At 39.3% G+C, this 17,602-nt stretch overlaps 1 protein-coding gene across 2 annotated transcripts in view; it reads right to left on the reverse strand.

Moving 5' to 3' along the window:
• Slx4ip (SLX4 interacting protein) overlaps nt 1-17,602 on the reverse strand; it is a 144,464-nt gene that overhangs the window by 45,425 nt on the left and 81,437 nt on the right. Inside the window, exons 2-3 of one of the 2 annotated variants that reach the window (XM_051183289.1) lie at nt 11,136-11,225; nt 6,441-6,561 (exon numbers count right to left, since the gene is read on the reverse strand). In XM_051183289.1, coding sequence (XP_051039246.1) covers nt 6,441-6,561; nt 11,136-11,225 — 211 coding nt within the window. The remainder of the gene's footprint in view (nt 1-6,440; nt 6,562-11,135; nt 11,226-17,602) is intronic. The other variant, XM_051183290.1, reaches the window with a different exon arrangement.

The following is a 17,602-nucleotide window of genomic DNA, read 5'->3' on the forward strand; positions in this document are numbered from 1 at the left end:
TTCTCCTGTTTGAGTTTTAGGCTGCTAGTCTGTCAAAGATTAAAGACAACTGTAACACCCAATTCTGGTCAAGACTAGAGAAAAATGCTGAGGTGAAGGAGTTGAGGGAGACATCTTTTTGGAAACTTCCTCATGTCACTAACTTACACTGACTATAAAAATGGCTGTTCAGGTGACTTATAAGGATGAAGCATATATATGTTATGCTGTTCACTGACTTTGTAAGTAACCTTAATGCCTTTTTTTTTTTTTAAATAAGATTAAAGAAATAGCCTTGGAGGAACTTACACAGTTGTCATAAAGAACACTCAGAAAGCATGAATAGCATTAATCTTATTAGAGCGATGAGCAAAGCTATGAGCTTGGAGACTTCGGCTTACCTGGGATTACATATTTAGTTTACATGCCATGCTGAGGCACGTTATCCTGATATGGATCTGGAAATGGGAAAAAGAAACTGGCCCTATCAGGTGAGCCTATCAACTGTAGAAAGTGATCCAGTGGGAGAGAGAAGTGTGTAGCATTCCTACCTTGGAAACAGTGTGAGGAGGGCAAGTGCTCAGTACAGTTCTCGGCAGCACGGTAATCTGGAAAGAAGCTCTAGAGATGCCAGTCAGCCTTCCCCTCACAGGAGAGAAAGGAGGGAGGGAAGGAGACCACAGCACAGTTAAGTTGCAATATGGTACAGGTTACAGAGGTATTCAATTCCAAATAACACGTGGTCAGAGAAAAGGGGAAATGAGGGACCCGGTAAAAAAATATAATTTGAGTGGGGACTTCATTTGCCAAACAGCAGAGAATCTATTAAAAGTAAAAAGACAGAACTAGAATTAAAGGTTTGCAGGAAATAAATAAGACCAGGTAGGGCACAATTCTTTTTTATTTTTTGTTTTTTTTTTTTTAAGTTTTAAATTCGTTTTACATACCAATCACAATTTCCCCTCCTTCTTCTCCTCCCATTCCCTCCCCTATCTACCACTCCCCACCCCCCATACCCCAACCCCCAGCCACCAGTCCATTCCTAAGAAAGGATAAGGCCTCTCAAGCACTGGGCTGAGCTCCAGGAGTCCAATCAAAGAGAGGAAGAGGGATTATATGAGCAATGGGGGTCAAGATCATGACCAGGAAACCCACAGGGACAGCTTATAGACTCTAGACCTATAGCTAGGGAATCTGCATGGGATCGACCTAGGCCCTCTGCATGTGGGTGACAGTTGTGTAGCTTGGTCTGTTTGTGGGGCCTCAAGCAGTGGGACCAGGATTTGTCCCTGGCACAAGAACTGGCTTTTTGAAACCTATTCCCTATGGTGGGATGCCTTGCTCAGCCTTGAAGCAGCAGGGAAGAGCTTGGGCCTGCCTCAATTTGATATGCCAGATATGCCAGGCTTAACCTTATGAGAAAAGGAACGATGAAGGCATTATTGGAGCCAATCACCTATAAACACACACACACACACACACACACACACACACACACACACACACACACACACACACACACTGCTGCCACAAACTTCCCTGCATGCAGGAGAGACAACAGAGAATCTACAGGGCAGGACTGGTCTGTGGGAGGCTCACACATTTGTGGAGAGTTATGTGTTTGCCAAATGGTAGGAGGCTAAGTTCAAGGGACTTGTGATCTACAGATAGAATGATTGTCCTGGTTGGGTTTTGACTAGACTAGGGAAAACAAGGCTTTAATTTTAGCAAAGGCTCCAAAAGAATGGAACTTATGAAGAAAGGAATTAAACCAAAGGCACATAATGAAAAATTGGTACAAGCTAACAGGCAGTTCCCAGCAGAGCTTGGTCTTTATCCTAGAGACCCTGAGAATATTCTAAATGGCTTTCTACAGATATGCACAAGATAAGACCTGTGATTTTAAGGGATGGCCTGACTATAGTGTGGACAGAGGTTGCACACTGACTACATAAAAAGAACCTGCTACAATTGTCCAGGTGAAGTGGGAATACAGACTGGCTGGTGGCTACAGGGAAAGGGACTGACTGTGATGTGAATGTCTATAGATATGCTTGAAGGTTGTTAGAATGAGACAAGAGACAAAATAGGGGGTTTTCCTAGAAAGTTTACTTTTAAAGAGGGTTATATCGTCTCACTACACTAAATGCAATATCCATTCCACTAGTGGTCACCAGAGGCTGCACAAAGAGTACAGGGCCTGGTTTGTGTTTGTGCAACTAGATAAAGTCAAGAGCAGATGACAACAGAAAAGTCATTTGGGAGATGGATCAGGAGTTAAAGCATTTGCTGTGCAAGGACGAACACTAGGGTTTTGATCCCGACAACCCATGTGTCAGTGGGCACAGTCATCTGCCTATAATTCCTGCCTGGGAAAGTGGGGATAGAGGATCCCTAGAGCGACATTAGCCATATCAATGAGTTCCAGGTTCAACTGAGAAAATCTGCCACAATGGGTAAGGCAGGGGAGTGCTCAGTGATAACTCCTGACATCAACCTTGTGTCTCCACATGTATGTATACACATGTGTTTGTACACACATGCACACAAAGACATACACCTACATATCCAAACATATATGCACACATATATCAATATCCTTAAAGAGCTCTTACAGGCTGGGTGTGGTACATGCCGGTAATTTTAGTATTTGGGAAGCTGAAGCAAGGATGTCAGTTTGGGACTAGCTGAGATTCTGGACAACTGAGGAAAATTCTGTTAAAGAAAAACTTATAGCTCATATAGCCCACTAGTAAAACACTTTCAGAGTCTATGTGACTTTAGTAACACACACACACACACACACACACACACACACACACACACACACACACTCTTACAAGTGCACAAAAGTATAAACATTAAATCAGACTCTGAGTAACAAATATGTGTATTTCTAGAATGTTAACTGCACTTTATTTTAGAACTAAAATGCAGATGCAATCCAAATTCTACCAATAAATTAAGGTCACAAATGTTTAATAGAATACTTTGTAGTCATCAAAATAGCAACATAGACCTGGAATAAGTCAAAACAATCTTGAAAAAGAGTAACAAATTACAAGACTTAAGCTTTCTGATTTCAAAACTTACCATAAAGCTATAGTATATCAAGAGGCTGTAGAACTGGCACCAGAGAAGACACAAACAACTGAATCAGAATAGAAAGCTCAGAAATAAACCAGCATCAATGTCCAAATGATTATTGACAAGATTACTAAGATTACATTGTGGAAAGTAGACTTTTAACAAATGATACTAAGGAAACTAGTCATCCACATGAAAATGAGTTTTAATTTTAACTCAAATGGGATCAAGTTCCTAAATAAAATGGTTAATTTTTAAAGTTCCACAGAACTTCTGTTTTTAGAGGAAAAGTTTCACACATCAGGATTTGGTAATGACTTCCATAGGCATAACATCACAGCATCAGCAACAAAAGAAGAACATGGCGTTTTGGCTTTAGCACATTCAGAATCACCTATCCACCAAGGTAGACCATCAAGAAAGGGAAAAAGATAAGCCAATGAATTTGAGAAAATATTTGTTAATTACATAGTTGATAAGGAATTAATATGCATAATATATATGTATATATATACATATATACATATATATATATATATATCCCTCCAACAACAACCTTTGCCCCCAAAAATCCCAGTTAAAAATGGACTAGGCATATAGATATTTCTCCAAAGAAGATATACAAATAACCAATGAATATATGAAAAGGTGGCTGGCATCACTAATAACTAGGGAAATGGCAAAACAATGACAAAACAAACCACAATTAGAGATTGCTTTACATATATAAAGACAGGTATTATCAAAATAATTGGGAAATAAGGGTTGGCAATGGTGTAGAGCAAATGGGACCCTTGTAATTGTGAGACTGTAAAATGATGCAGTCATGGTGACAAACAGTATGTTATTATCTCAAGAACAAAATCAAAAGAATTACCCCATGACCCAGAAATTTCTAAATGTATATTCAAAAGAGCCAAAATTATTGAAAAGATTTGTATATCAGTGTTTGCAACAACATAGTTCATAGAAGCCAAAACATGGAAACAATTCATCAGTAAATGAGTGAACAGGCAAATGACATACACTGGAAGATTACAAAAGGTATGAAATTCTGATAAATGTAACTGTAAGAATGCTGAAGATATAAATGTAAGGGAAATAAGCCAGAGGATAAAATGACAAATACTATATGACTTCTCTCATGTGAGATGCTGACAATAGTAAGAACAATAGTGGCGAAGCAAGACCTTTATTACCAGGGTGGCAGGCTAGATGAAGACACGCTATTCATGGGTGTAATGAATAACAATGAAAAACTGTACAAAAATGTGAGCATATTTATGCTACCAAAAGTGTACATTTGAAAGTTGTTCAATAGTAAATTTTATCTTCACTTTACAACAACATATTTTCTTTAAATGGTGATATATGAAATTATTTTTACAATATATTAGGTGGGGGAAAGGTTACAAAATTGTGTATAAGGTAAGATCATTTTGTCTGTTTAAAAATCAACAGACCCTTTCCTCACACAAACCTGAGGACATTTTTGTGACATTTTTGTTCCATTTGGGACTGGAACTGTTTGTGAGAGAAGCTTAGTCTCTTTCCTCAGCAGTCAGGGCTGGGATGGGAAGGGAAGGCTGGCTGAATACTGATGAAACCACCTACTATAGCTGCTGCATTGGGAACAGGACATTGGAGTGTTGCTCCAGATTTTTCTCTGGTACACCACATAAAATGTGAGACTGGCCAGGTCTACTTAGGTACAGTGGATACAAAAACCTATGGCTTTTGTCAGATTTTATAACAACACTGAGTGGCAAATCAGACAGCATCGTCTAAAGCAGTGGTTCTCAACCTTCATAATTTAATACAGTTCCTCACGTTGTGGTGAACCCACCCCAGACATAAATGTATTTTGTTCCAATTTCATAACTGTAATTTTGCTACAGTTATGAATTCTAATGTAAATATGTGATATGTGATTCCTGTGAGGTTGTAACCCACAGGTTGAGACCCGTTGAACAGCAATATTGCTTGGTTGGAAGATATCATTTTCTGGGGCCTGGAGAAATGGTTCAGTGGTTAAGACCACTTACTGCTTTTCTAGAGGATCTGGGTTCAATTCCCAGCACCCACATGGCAGCTTACAAGTGTCTGTAACCCCAGTTGTGGGGTACCTGACACCCTCACACAGACATGCAGGCAAAACACCAATGCATATAAAAATAAAAATAAATTATTTAAAAATAATTAAAATGGTTAATTATATTAACCATTGTTCTCTGAAGCTTTTTGGTATACTTGTTTACCTATCTATCCATACAAAGTGAGTACTCTGCATCAAGGAAGTTTTCAGAGGAGTACACAATTCAGTATTTTTCCTAAACAGATGTTCCGTTAGCATAATGGGATTCACAACAGTCTACCCACTGTAGTCTGATAATCACCATGCACCAACTATATTTATAGCCCAGGCTACTATAATGCTGATTTATAAGTGAGAAACAAACAAAATGAAAACAAAGCAGAAGACTGAGGGAACAGAAAAAAAAAAGCCAAAAACAAAAAAAAAAACAAAACAAAAACCCAAGCAAACAAACAAACAAAACCATCATGGTGGAGGCCACAAGAACTAGATCTGTATCTGAGCTCTGACAATTATCCCTCACAAGGGTACTCAATAAGCATGTCACTGCATCTCTATCACAGGCATCAAGGTAAGTACTAGGGACAGGATGAGGGGAAGGTACTAAAGAAGCCACAATCTCTGTCCTGAGATGACTTTGTATTGTCTAGTCATTTAATCTACAGACTCTCCGCTTCCTCACCTGTTACACACATCATCATGTCATCTCACATAGAATCTCAATGTTGGTGCCCTTTATGTTTAGGAGCTATTAGTCTATTACAAGGGGTTTCTCTGTGTCCTGTGAATGTAGTGTTATCCCTGGTCTCTACCCACTATGGGCCAGCAGCATCCCACCCCTTGCCAGTAATGACAACTGAAACTCTCTGCACACATTTCCAAATGTCCCCAGGGAATAACATTGCTCCTGTTTGAGAACATCTAAAATAGAGTGACATATGGGAAAACATTTTTAAAAGCATAAGACACCAAATCAATTTATGTCAGAATTAATATAAATCCATTTGTAAGACTATTTGTCAAAAAAACCAAAACAGACCTTTAAAATTTTACAGTTTCCTTAAGAATGTTTTATTTGCTATTTTTATATATTTTGCCTACCATTAAAAGCCCTTTAGGGCTTTTTGGTGAATTTTTGTTACTCAAACACAGTATCTTCATTACAGCATATTTTTTTAATGTATCACTATGCTAACACAACAGAGTCAAATATAATTGCAATCTCTACAAAGCAGAAATTTTATTTTCTTTGTCCAAAATCGCAGTGCTTGTTGCCTACCTTTTAAGGACAAGGGACTGGATCTTGTGAATTCTGCATTTGAAGGCCTGTGCTGTTTATAAATGCCCACGTACTCCTTAACTCTGGAATCAATGGCCTCCTTTAACAGCAAACAAACTTCCTAAAGTAAATTTAAAACATTAGACATTTCTAGTTTAATGCAATGCAAAGAAGAAAACATTACACACATTGAAAAAGCACATGCTGGCATTTAGTTAGCTTTTTAACCTAGCTGTGAGAGGTGAAAGGAATCCTCTACAGTCTTCAGGAGTGCACTGCTCGTTAAATGCACTATCAATGACTGACGGTGGCTCTGCCTCAGTTTCACAATTCCAACAGGAAGATTTAAAGGCTTCAAAAGAGGGGCATAACTTCAAGAATGTTTTCATTTAAGTATCAGTCCACTATACTGTGATGGATAGAAGGGAAAAAATCACATGGAGCTGTCTACACAGGTTCAGCATGGGACTCAGGAGGTACTCACAGAGGCAGAATGCAGTGTAAGAACACTCCTATTGTCAGAACAGGTAGCATGGAGAGGCCACAGCTGCCACAGCTCTGGCCCTACTGTCTCACTGCACTGTTGTCCTACTTGTAGATTCAGTGTTACCTGATGTTATTTGTATAAGAAAAGCCAGAAACAGTGGAAGCTTTCATTTTTCAGCATGGTTCAAATTTATTTTTTGTATCTTCTTGTTGTGTAAACACCATCATTCATTAGTCTCTGGCCTTGGGTTTACAAACACAAGAGAGTCAGAGTGGTGGGTTAAAAAGAAGTGGGGAGAGGGCAATGTGATCTGCCAGCTGTTGTGATGATGCTGCAGACCCAACTGCTTTTGAAAATCACATTAATATCCTTCATTCATGAATGATATAGATCATGTCTCTGGTATAGATTAATGTTACTAGGTAGCAGGACCAGGTTTGAATTCAACTTCAGCAGGCTGCATTATTAATACATTTCTAGAGATATTGGTTGGCATATAATAATTACAAAGAACAGCGACAAAAAATAACTCAGAAATCCAGCTGCACAGTATGTATCAATATTCTCTGTGGTGTTTCCTGCATTACTGGGAAAATGTATTTTACCATAGGAAAGCAGGGGAAACTACACATGAAACTAAAACTTAATGAGTGATAAATCCTAGATCAATTCCCAACACTTGTGTGCAGATTCAGAGTTGCTCAGGTCGCCTCAAACTTGTTCCACTTGTTTCTCAGAAAGACAATCACAGGTTAATCGTTGGGGCTCTTTATAATTACAACATGAACCAGGTTTTTGGTTGCTTGTTCCTTTATTACAAATAACCCTTAAACAGTGTATAAAACTCTTGATTTAACACAAACATAGACATTTCTACATAAAACACAAATGCCAGTCTCCTCTCTCCTACTTTTTATTTGCAGCTAAAAGATGCAGTGCTTTGTAAAATATAAAGATATTCATTTACAGCTGAATGCTTTGGCACTGTTCACACAACACAAAGGCAGCCCTGCCTCATACTGTTGTTCTAGCAATTAAATAATTTTTGCTTCACATGCAGGGTTCAACTATGACTGAGCTAGAAAATATGTGGAAGACACACAAGGCAACAAGGATTGTTAAAATTTGGCCATAAATACCCTATAAGGCTAGAACTAAAAATAGTATGACAAAAATAGAGCCCATACACATGAAGTTTCTCACTATATTCCAAGTGTTCCTTATGGGAACCAGGTTTCAGGAACTAAAAGATGGGCAATGTTCAGAGATGACCAATACCTAAGAACCAATTGTGCCAAGCTTGGTAAGTCATCCTCTTTAGACCTACAGCAATGCAAGAGAAGAAAACAGCCAGCAATATCTGAGAGGAAGGTGAGGGGACCAAGTAAAAATCCACATATGAACGGGAGATGGCACAGACTCACTAAGCTAACAGGGGCTTGTGTTTGCTTCTGCAAGTTTAGAAATGGGACGATTTCAGTTTTCACATAAGCTGGACTCAAATGAAACATGTTTAATATATGAACCCAGCCCTCTTTTCATACAAAGTGACTGTTAAAATGCAATCAAACTGGTTGCTTATGAAACCCCAATCATAAGATGATCTAAAGATTAAAAACAAGGAAGTTCGGCCTGAACAAATGTGAAGTCATAACCTTTCTTCTTCAAGTCTCCTTTTGAAGACACAGACAGAAATTACCTCTGACTGACTCTATTATCAGTGAACACATATTGAAGGAATAGCTTAAAATGAAGGTAGCAAATTATCATCTTTGCTTTGAGAGAAAGCTCCGCTTGGGAGAGTAAGCAGATCTCTTATAGTCACCACTGAAGCAGCTCTCTACAGGTCCCATCATGCACCTCTGCTAAATCATGCCTCACTGCTCTGGAGTAGGCCCTGTTGGAAGATTGCAGCTGCATGTGGCACCTTGACAAGAAATTTAGCCTTGTGCTTTCCAGAGGAGGTGATTCACATCATCTTAGCTCTAAAACATTCCATACCAACCATTTCTTGGTCAAAACTGCCTAAATATCAGCATTTAAGGTCCACAGCTGAAGTGTTCAAGCTGTGAAAGAACATGGGAAAGTTGGGTCTGAAATGGTGGATTTGAGAACCTTTCAAAAGTCATTAGGGTAAGATCCTTTGTATGAAATAGTCGTCAGTTTGGTGGAATGAATGCACTAATTTGAATTATATGGGCATGTGTTAGTGACATAAAGTTTGAGTTTATAAGAAGGAGAACAGTGGAGAAAAGTCCTGGCCTGCTAAATATAAAGTCCTCTAGAAGACAGCCCATAATCAATTCCCTTAATGCTAAATTCACCATATGAAGCCTTGTGTCTTCGTCTCAGCATTAGGCCACTAGGTATCCTCACAAAATAATGACCACGAAGTACTGGTGGTCTTATCATTTGACCAAAAATGTATTTTTAAAAACAACTTGTTGGTTGGTAGGTCAGTTACAGTGAGGTGAACAAAATATTACAAATAGCATTTTGCACTCTTCTGTTACTAGTTTCCTTACTATTACTACTTAATACAATTTACTTCTCTAAAAGTAATGGCAGCAGATAAATACTATGAGGGAAATGAAGAACAGTATGTTTCGAAGGTTTTTAAATTGGATTTACTCATTTACTTGTAATATATATGTGTGTAGTTGTGCGGGCACACACATGACATGACATATATGTGGAATTCAGAGGACAACTTACAGGAGTGATTTCTCTCTTTCCACTTTTGCTTGTCCTGGGAATTGAAGTCAGGTCTGTGTTAGGTTGCAAGCAACTTTACCCACAGAGCCACCCAGCTGGCCTGTTTTGAACCTTTTGAACCAGCCTCTGCCTCAGGACTGATCCCTGATCTCTACAGAAGGAAACTATGATTTTCCACCACAAGAGCTCACAGAGAGGGAGCTGAAACCACAGGAGACTGAGGCCTTATCTGGTCAAACTCCTTCATTTGAAGACAGAGGAAGCCTTGTGAGCTCCTGGGGAGCTCAAATATCATAGAATCAAACCTTGCAAACCATGGGTAGAAACTCAAGGGTAACTGGTGACTGACTGCAACTTAACTACTGATAACTTTTTTTGTTTGTTTTTTTGGATTTTGGTGTGTGTGTGTGTATGAGTATGTATGTGCTGGGAACTTATCTTGGGTCCCTAGGAATATGCCACCTCTTTAATAAATAGCTAACTATTGGCTATAAAGCCTTACTATTAGGAAAAAGTAATTGAGTGACACATTTTCTATTTTAGATGCACTATACATGTTTAAAAAATACTCAGGAATGGCAGAGATTCTTGTTTACTCTGGCAGGCAATTTACTAGAAAACCAAACTGCTCGTGATAATAGCTGCTCATCTAGTTTTAGGCTGACCCTCACATCTAAGGTCACTCTAAAGTTTAATCAACTGTAGCGAATTTTGGTGGTAAAAAGTAAAATAATTACATTTTCCTTAAATGTTCCAAAATATTTCTAGACTATGAAGTTCACCCACAGTATTTTTCTTTCAATTTCTCCTAAAATGTCACATAAAGCAGAGCAGACCTACTTACTCCAAACCTGTGTTGTTCAAAGCGAATCCATCCATGCCAACTATCTGCTTTACTGGCTGGCCAATGGGGGGGGGGCGACACATGGGGGGGGGACTAAAGTTCCTTTTCACTTGTCAAAGGCTCACGACAACGAAAGAGGCAAAGATGAAAGTAAGGATTAATACAGATGTAGAGATAGTGTTGTGTGACTTCCACACCTGTTCCAGGTGCTGCCAGTCTTCTCATCGCTCAGATCAAAATCCCTACTTGTTTGGAATAGTTTGGCTTCTCTTTCCTCCCTTTTTATTATAGAGAACCATTTTCACCAAAGTAAGAAGGATTATAATTTTTGGTTTAAATAACAGAGCCTAGGATGGGGACAGACAGATAGTGAAGAACCTACCAAGCATGTAAAGGTCCTAGAGTCAAACCCTACGAACGAACACACACACACACACACACACACACACACACACACACACACACACACAGGTCAACAATAGATTTAGCATTTGAAACATATAGCTGTGTCCGTTTCTCCTTCACTCAACTTAAAAAAAAAGAGAGAGAGAGAACATTAATGACAATGAAAGCAGACAAGAGCTGACATTTCTTATGGCAGATAAAACAAGAAATAGTGTTTAAAGAGCAAAATTTTTTGTTTTTGTACCTCTTTTTTCTGTTCAGAAAACCAACTGGAATCTTTGTTTGAACCTTGTGGCACTACATGAAGATCCACGAGGACAGCAAAATTTCCACACTGAAATAGAAGGGGTAAATATTTATTAATGGCAAGATGTGTCTGCAGTTCATGCCCAGTGGACAACTGCAAATAATCTCACAAAATCCACACACTAGAAAACAGCAACATAATCTCTTTTGGATGGAATCTCAGCTTAGCTACTAATGTTCACAAGTTCATATTTATAGTGGAGATTCTAAAAAGAAATATAGGCTTAACTAGGACAGAAATGACAAAATAACTGTCTCTAGACCACACCTTGAAAGGGGCTCAGCAGACCTCTCAGGGGCAGCTGGAAGTCTGCCAAACACAGAAAGAAGTTGAACAGGGCAGTACTAGGTAGATTTCAGACAAGAAAAATTCTGTGTAGAGCCAGGGACATCCTTTCTCCTGAGTAGTAAAGAATCTGTGTAAGCTTTTGCCTTGTGATAAGGAGTTAGCTTGGACTAGAAATAAACACCAAGAAAAAGAAGAAGGAACCAGAAAATAAAGGGGGTAGATATTGGATGTCAGTTATCAAAACTAAGCTAAGTTTCAAATACGCTATGAATTTCCAAAGCCTTCTTTCTTGCTATATTGGCTAACTCACACAAAACTTGAAGGGGGAAAAAAATGGAAATATCATAAGTCTGTGTGGTACAATAGTATAGTCAACAGGGTGCTTAAAATATGGCTACTATGGCTTACGGACATTTTAATTTTATTTAAAGTAAATTTGATAACCCTATGTAGCTAATGTCTGCACTGAACAGTGGGCATATAGATCTCAGGAAAAGATGGAGCCAAGCTAGAGAGATGGCTCCATGGGGAAAGTACTTATATGCAAGCATAAATACCAGCCCTGATAAGTATGTACCTCAAGTCCCAGTGCTAGGAAGGCAGAGACATGAAGATTCCATAAGCTTACTAGTTAATCAAACTGAAATGGCAAGCTCCAGGTTCAAAAAAAGATCCTGTCTCAAAAAATTAAAATGAATATCAATGGAGGAAGATAATGACCTCTGACCTCATGTAGGGACTCATACAGGGATGCATGCCGGGGAACCTATAGTGGAGAACAAATGTGTACATACATACAGACACACACACACACACACACACACACACACACACACACACACACACACACACAGAGAGAGAGAGAGAGGCTGTAATGTTACAAATCCTCATACCTCATGAGTCATTTCTGAGATTCCCAAGATAACAATAAACAAATACTAGGAACGGAAAGAATGTATAACCAAGACCTTAGGTAGAAGATGTCCCAAGAGACCCAGAGCGTCAGTCAATAGACCTGTAGGAGAGTCCCTTTTATAAATTTGTAAGAAGGTCTTTAATTTCATTTTTCAACTTTCGTGAAAACATAGTGAAAGTAGATTTAACAAATGGTGCTGGAGCATCAGATACAAACACAGAAAGAGAAACTCAACTGCAACAACCTCACTACCAGACACAACATTTAATTTGAGATGGATTACATACTTAAGCATGAAAACAAAAACAAAACAAAAACTATTGTACTCATAAGGGCAGGAAAAGATCTCTTATGTATAATCTAGAACATATGAAACATCGAGGGAAAATTTGTTGATTAAACTGGACATCATCAAAGGAAGAAACCTATGATCATCATCAGGAGTTTCACCAGTGGAATGCTATGTGTGAGGCAAACTGGATAAAATACACTCATAAACACTCATGTCTGGCATGAAGAACTGGTATCCAAAAGATGGAAACAACTTCCACAGATTGGTAGATTTTTTTTTAAGAATAAGTTCAAATATACACCACAAATATGAAAAATGGATGGTTGAACATGAAAAAGTGTTCACTACCACTGTTCACCAGTCAAAGTCAATTCCCACTCAACAGCTGTAGCCACAAAATGCATGAGAAGACTTAATGTACAAAGACCAACACCCAAGTGGCAGGAAGGAGATGGAGCAGCACAAACTGACACACTAGTGGGAATGGAGTTGGGTTGAACCACTTTGGCAAGTGGTTTTCCAGTTTCCTACAACTAACCATGTACTTACTGCATAGGACAATAAGACCATTAGGCCAGCCAACGAGGCTACCCTACAAGTTTACCTAAGCAACAGAGCTCTCTTGTTCACACTAACTCAAACTGAAGACAGACTTAAGGAAAATAAACTAGTTATAGTTTAGTCATGCAATGGAATGGCATTCGCCAAAATGTTGACACATCCAAAATGGACTCATCTCAAAGACAGAATGAGCTAAAGAGGTCATACCAATAGATGCCTCCTATATGGTTCCATGACGGGAAGCTCTACAACAGCAAGAGCCACATGTGGTGAAGTGCCAGGGCAGTGCCTAGAGGTATATGAAGAAGCCAAATGTGACAGGAGACTGCTGTGACCTGAAGGGTATCTTGGTTGTACACCTAAAAGCAGTTCTTCTGATGGGGGATGCCCTTCTGTATATATGTTTCTCTTATTGGTTGATGAATAAAACAATATCTGGCCAATGAGACAGGAAGATAGGTGGGACTAGGACAAGGAGAATTCTGAGAAAGGTTGGCAGGTAGAGCCCACCAAAGACAGTTGTCATGTAGTCAATAAAGCAGCAGAAGGTCTGGACATTCTCCAGTTAAGCCAAGACCACATGGAAATACACAGATAAATAGAAATGGGTTAATAATTAGACAGAGCTAGCCAGTAAGAAGTCCTAGTCATCAGCCAACAATTTTATAATTAATATAGCATTTGTGTGTTTATTTGGGGCTAAATGGATGCAGAAAAATCAGCAACATTCTTCTCTTCTCATATTTAATAAATAATTTAAAATGCAAGTATTGTTATTTAAGAAAAGTGGCTAAAGAGTGAAAGACAGCAAGCAACAGAGTTCAAATAGAGGAGTGTTTTTATTAGGGGAAAAGAATTGAAAGGGGAAAGGGGAGCCGGAGACTGGCCTCCAGAGACAGGAGTAGCAAGAAAGAGGAAAGAGAGGCAGAGGGAGGGGGGATGGGAGGTGAGCAGGGCCCTTTTAAAAGGAAACATAGTGAATGTGCACAGGTGGTGCTCTTAGTAGCTGCAGCTGAGGGTATATCCTGTCAGAACCCCAAGGACAGGCCAGTACATATGCCTGAGTACTAACAGAAGTATGATGAAGAAAGTGTGTTTTCATTATATGGCCTCTTATGACATCAGTATACTGTGCCTGTCTGAATGCAATTTAGTTTGATGCATCTAGAATTTTATTTTAAAGAGATCCAAGAAAATATTGGAATGCCATGGTAAGACTGAGAACTGCTTTGTTAAATGCAAGTCTGTATATGAGTTATGATGAAAGGCTGATTTCTTTTTGTGGGCTGTAGTTTAAAAAAAAAAATGTTTGAAAACCATACTCAAGTATACTGTTATGCTTAGAATTTCTTCCAAATCATATCTACCCTTTAAGGAGTATGCTGCCACCAGGTGGAAGTCATACGCCACGACTACAAGATTTTAGCTGAGGGATATTAACATCTTCAGCCAACTGAAAAATCTGAGAAAATGTTCTTAGAATGTTTTTTAAATACATAAACTTCAATATATTGGATTTAAAAAACTGTGACTACATTGAAGTACATTTATCAAAATCTTAAAAAGTAACCCCAATTTGTGGTATAGTAATACGTGTTTTGCAGGCAATGATTTGTATCACAGTGACAAGAGCAAACTGAAGGAAGTGAAGTGCATCTCTGGCATTTTCAGATGTCTGCAACATTGTTAACCACAGAGAGTTGTGGTTTCTAGTGGCCATTAGCACTGCTAAAACCACTGTATTATGAATCCTACAGTAATGAAAACTTGGTCAGAATCGAGCTCTAGATTTCCCATCAAGTCCAGTGAAGCTCCTAATGAAGCAAAAGGCTCAATCTGGAGTTTTCTCCCACCCCAGTCTATGCTTGATTATAGATTAATTAGGTTTTTCTTTCTTTAAATAAATAAACAAATAGAGAACTTTCCTAGCTTTCTAGAAGACTCTGTGCTGGAAGGTTCTTCCTGGGCAGCCAGGAAGCCTTGATTCTCTGTAGCAGGAGCTTAGCTATCTACGCCAATCAAGAGAATTGTGCCTTCTAAAATTCTCTGCTCTCAAAGCTCCACTTTTTTTTTTTTTACTATGAGTAAACTGAGGTGAACAAAACAGATTTCAGAGCACAGTAGCAGGCACAGCCTCCCTTTCTCCTCAGCCTTAAAAGGAGGTTGTTACCACTCTCAGAAGAAACATTGCAGTTCTCTTCAGGACAGGAAACTTTAGAACTATCACTTCTTCCAGGCCAGAGCCTGTCTTTAGAAGTAAATCCAAGGGCTATGAGAAATAGCTTCAAATCCCATGCACAGGGTTGTGCATATACGCAGGCCAGGGCCCTCTCTCACTTTCACTTCTGGGAGATACCCCAACATTGCCTCTCCCTAGTCCTCTTGAATAGGTTGCCTCATCTTGAAAGTTTCCTTTTCTTTCTTTACTTTCTTTTTCTTTTTTTCTTTTTTCTTTCTTTCTTTTTTTTCCTTTCTTTCTTTCTTTCTTTCTTTCTTTCTTTCTTTCTTTCTTTCTTTTTTTTTTTTGATGAATGCTCAGACATCCATCCACTCTTGTTCTTCAGAGTCTTTCCTAGTGGTGTTCCACATGAACCTGTAATGTCATCAACAGGGTACCTCTGTTCTAGCTAAGCCCAACAGTCCAAGCCTTTCACCAGGCCTCAGTACTATTTCCCATTGTGTGGTGGGCTCCTCCACCACCCTCCAAGCCCACCAGAGGCATAGGAAGCTCTAGGAAGCTTTTCTGGACAGTTTATCTTTGTCCCCTGGATCAGACACATTCTTTAAGTGCTTTATAGACTTCTGCATTAAATGACTGGTCTGTGGAGAAGAGATCCCTGCTAGAACTGAACTTCAGTACAAATGGGTCCATACCCATGTTGATTTTAAATCCTCTAATTAGCATTCTAGCGCCCATGAACATGCTTCATATTTAGTAGCAAGAAGAAAGAACACATAACCGAACAAATTGCCCTGAGTTTTAGGCACATCAGCAAGGAAGGAGCTGGCTCTAAAGCCCTTTTTGGGAACAAGGCCAATGCACTGATGAACCTTCTCCTCTGCTTATTCTGTAGGGATAACAATTGTCATCACCAGTGACAGCACTTATTTTTTCAAAATTTAAAGTACAAAGATCCTGGGACTACCTGGCCATAAACTCAACGCCAGACAAGCACACTAGTTATTTCATCTACTGCATCCCTAAGAATGTCAGAGGTGCAACTCTATGTTGTGCTTTCTCTCCAAGTCTTTAGAGGAGACCTTGTCTTCTGACTTCACAAAAGTATAACACAGAAGTGAGAATGTTAGCATGCCATGAACATCAATACAGAAGTAGAAGGATTTGCATATTGTCTGAATCCCTTGTTTAACACAGGAGCATAGCAACATAGTACCGCAGGACACACCACACCCTCATACCCCTCCCCCCTCCACACACACAATGTTCACTTTAGGACCAGAGGTAGCAGAGTGAAGGCCCTGCCTGGGAGCTGCGGACTCAGTGAATCCCATGGAAAAACAAACTGTGGAGAAAAAAAAAATAAAAATCAATGATAGCATTCAGAAAAAGGGACCCCATTAGTTCTGAATGCTCATCTCATAATGCAGATACACAGACCTAGGTCTGTACATGATAGCAGGAAGCTCCAGGCTACAGAGGAGCCCTGGTTGGGCAGAGGGAGCAAGAGACTCAAAGGCTAGAAAGCTCTCCAAGGTAGGAGAGAGGAACATGGCAGGCAGTAGAAACCAGAGCCAAGCAGATGTGTTTAAACCCACTGCACAAAGAAGACAGGATGGAAAGCCATCCGAGGTGCTGAGGAGATCCCTTAGGCATCAGTTTTCCTATATGTGTCCTTCAAAGAGATTTCCACTCTAAGATCCACCTCCCTGGTTGTCTATATTCTTGTTTCTATGTATCCACATAATGCATATTCTTCTGTAACTGTCACCACAGACACACACAAAATATGGCAGTTTATCCTGTCTATCATTCTACCACGGCTCATACATTAGGAAACCCCACATAATGTAAAATGCCAATTGCATGGCTAGAAATCACCTTATGAACTACAGCAAATGGCTGGAGAAGGTCCAGGGAAAGATCTCTGCAAAGCATATGCTCTTCCCTACGGTGTTCTATGACACACCCAGGGAAAAATTAAACTCAGCACTGGCACAGTACTTCTTCCTACCTCTGTTCTAAGCTTACCACAGGCAGCAAACACATGGCTATATCCATCTGTTCCATACAGAGGCCTACATCAAAACCTTTTTTCTGTTACCTTAGAGTTATCGATTCCCAGTACTCGGTATGACACAAAGGTAGCAAAGAGGTAGATTTGTTAA

The sequence above is a fragment of the Phodopus roborovskii genome, unplaced genomic scaffold (assembly GCF_943737965.1).
Source record: "Phodopus roborovskii unplaced genomic scaffold, PHOROB, whole genome shotgun sequence".
NCBI lineage: Eukaryota > Metazoa > Chordata > Mammalia > Rodentia > Cricetidae > Phodopus > Phodopus roborovskii.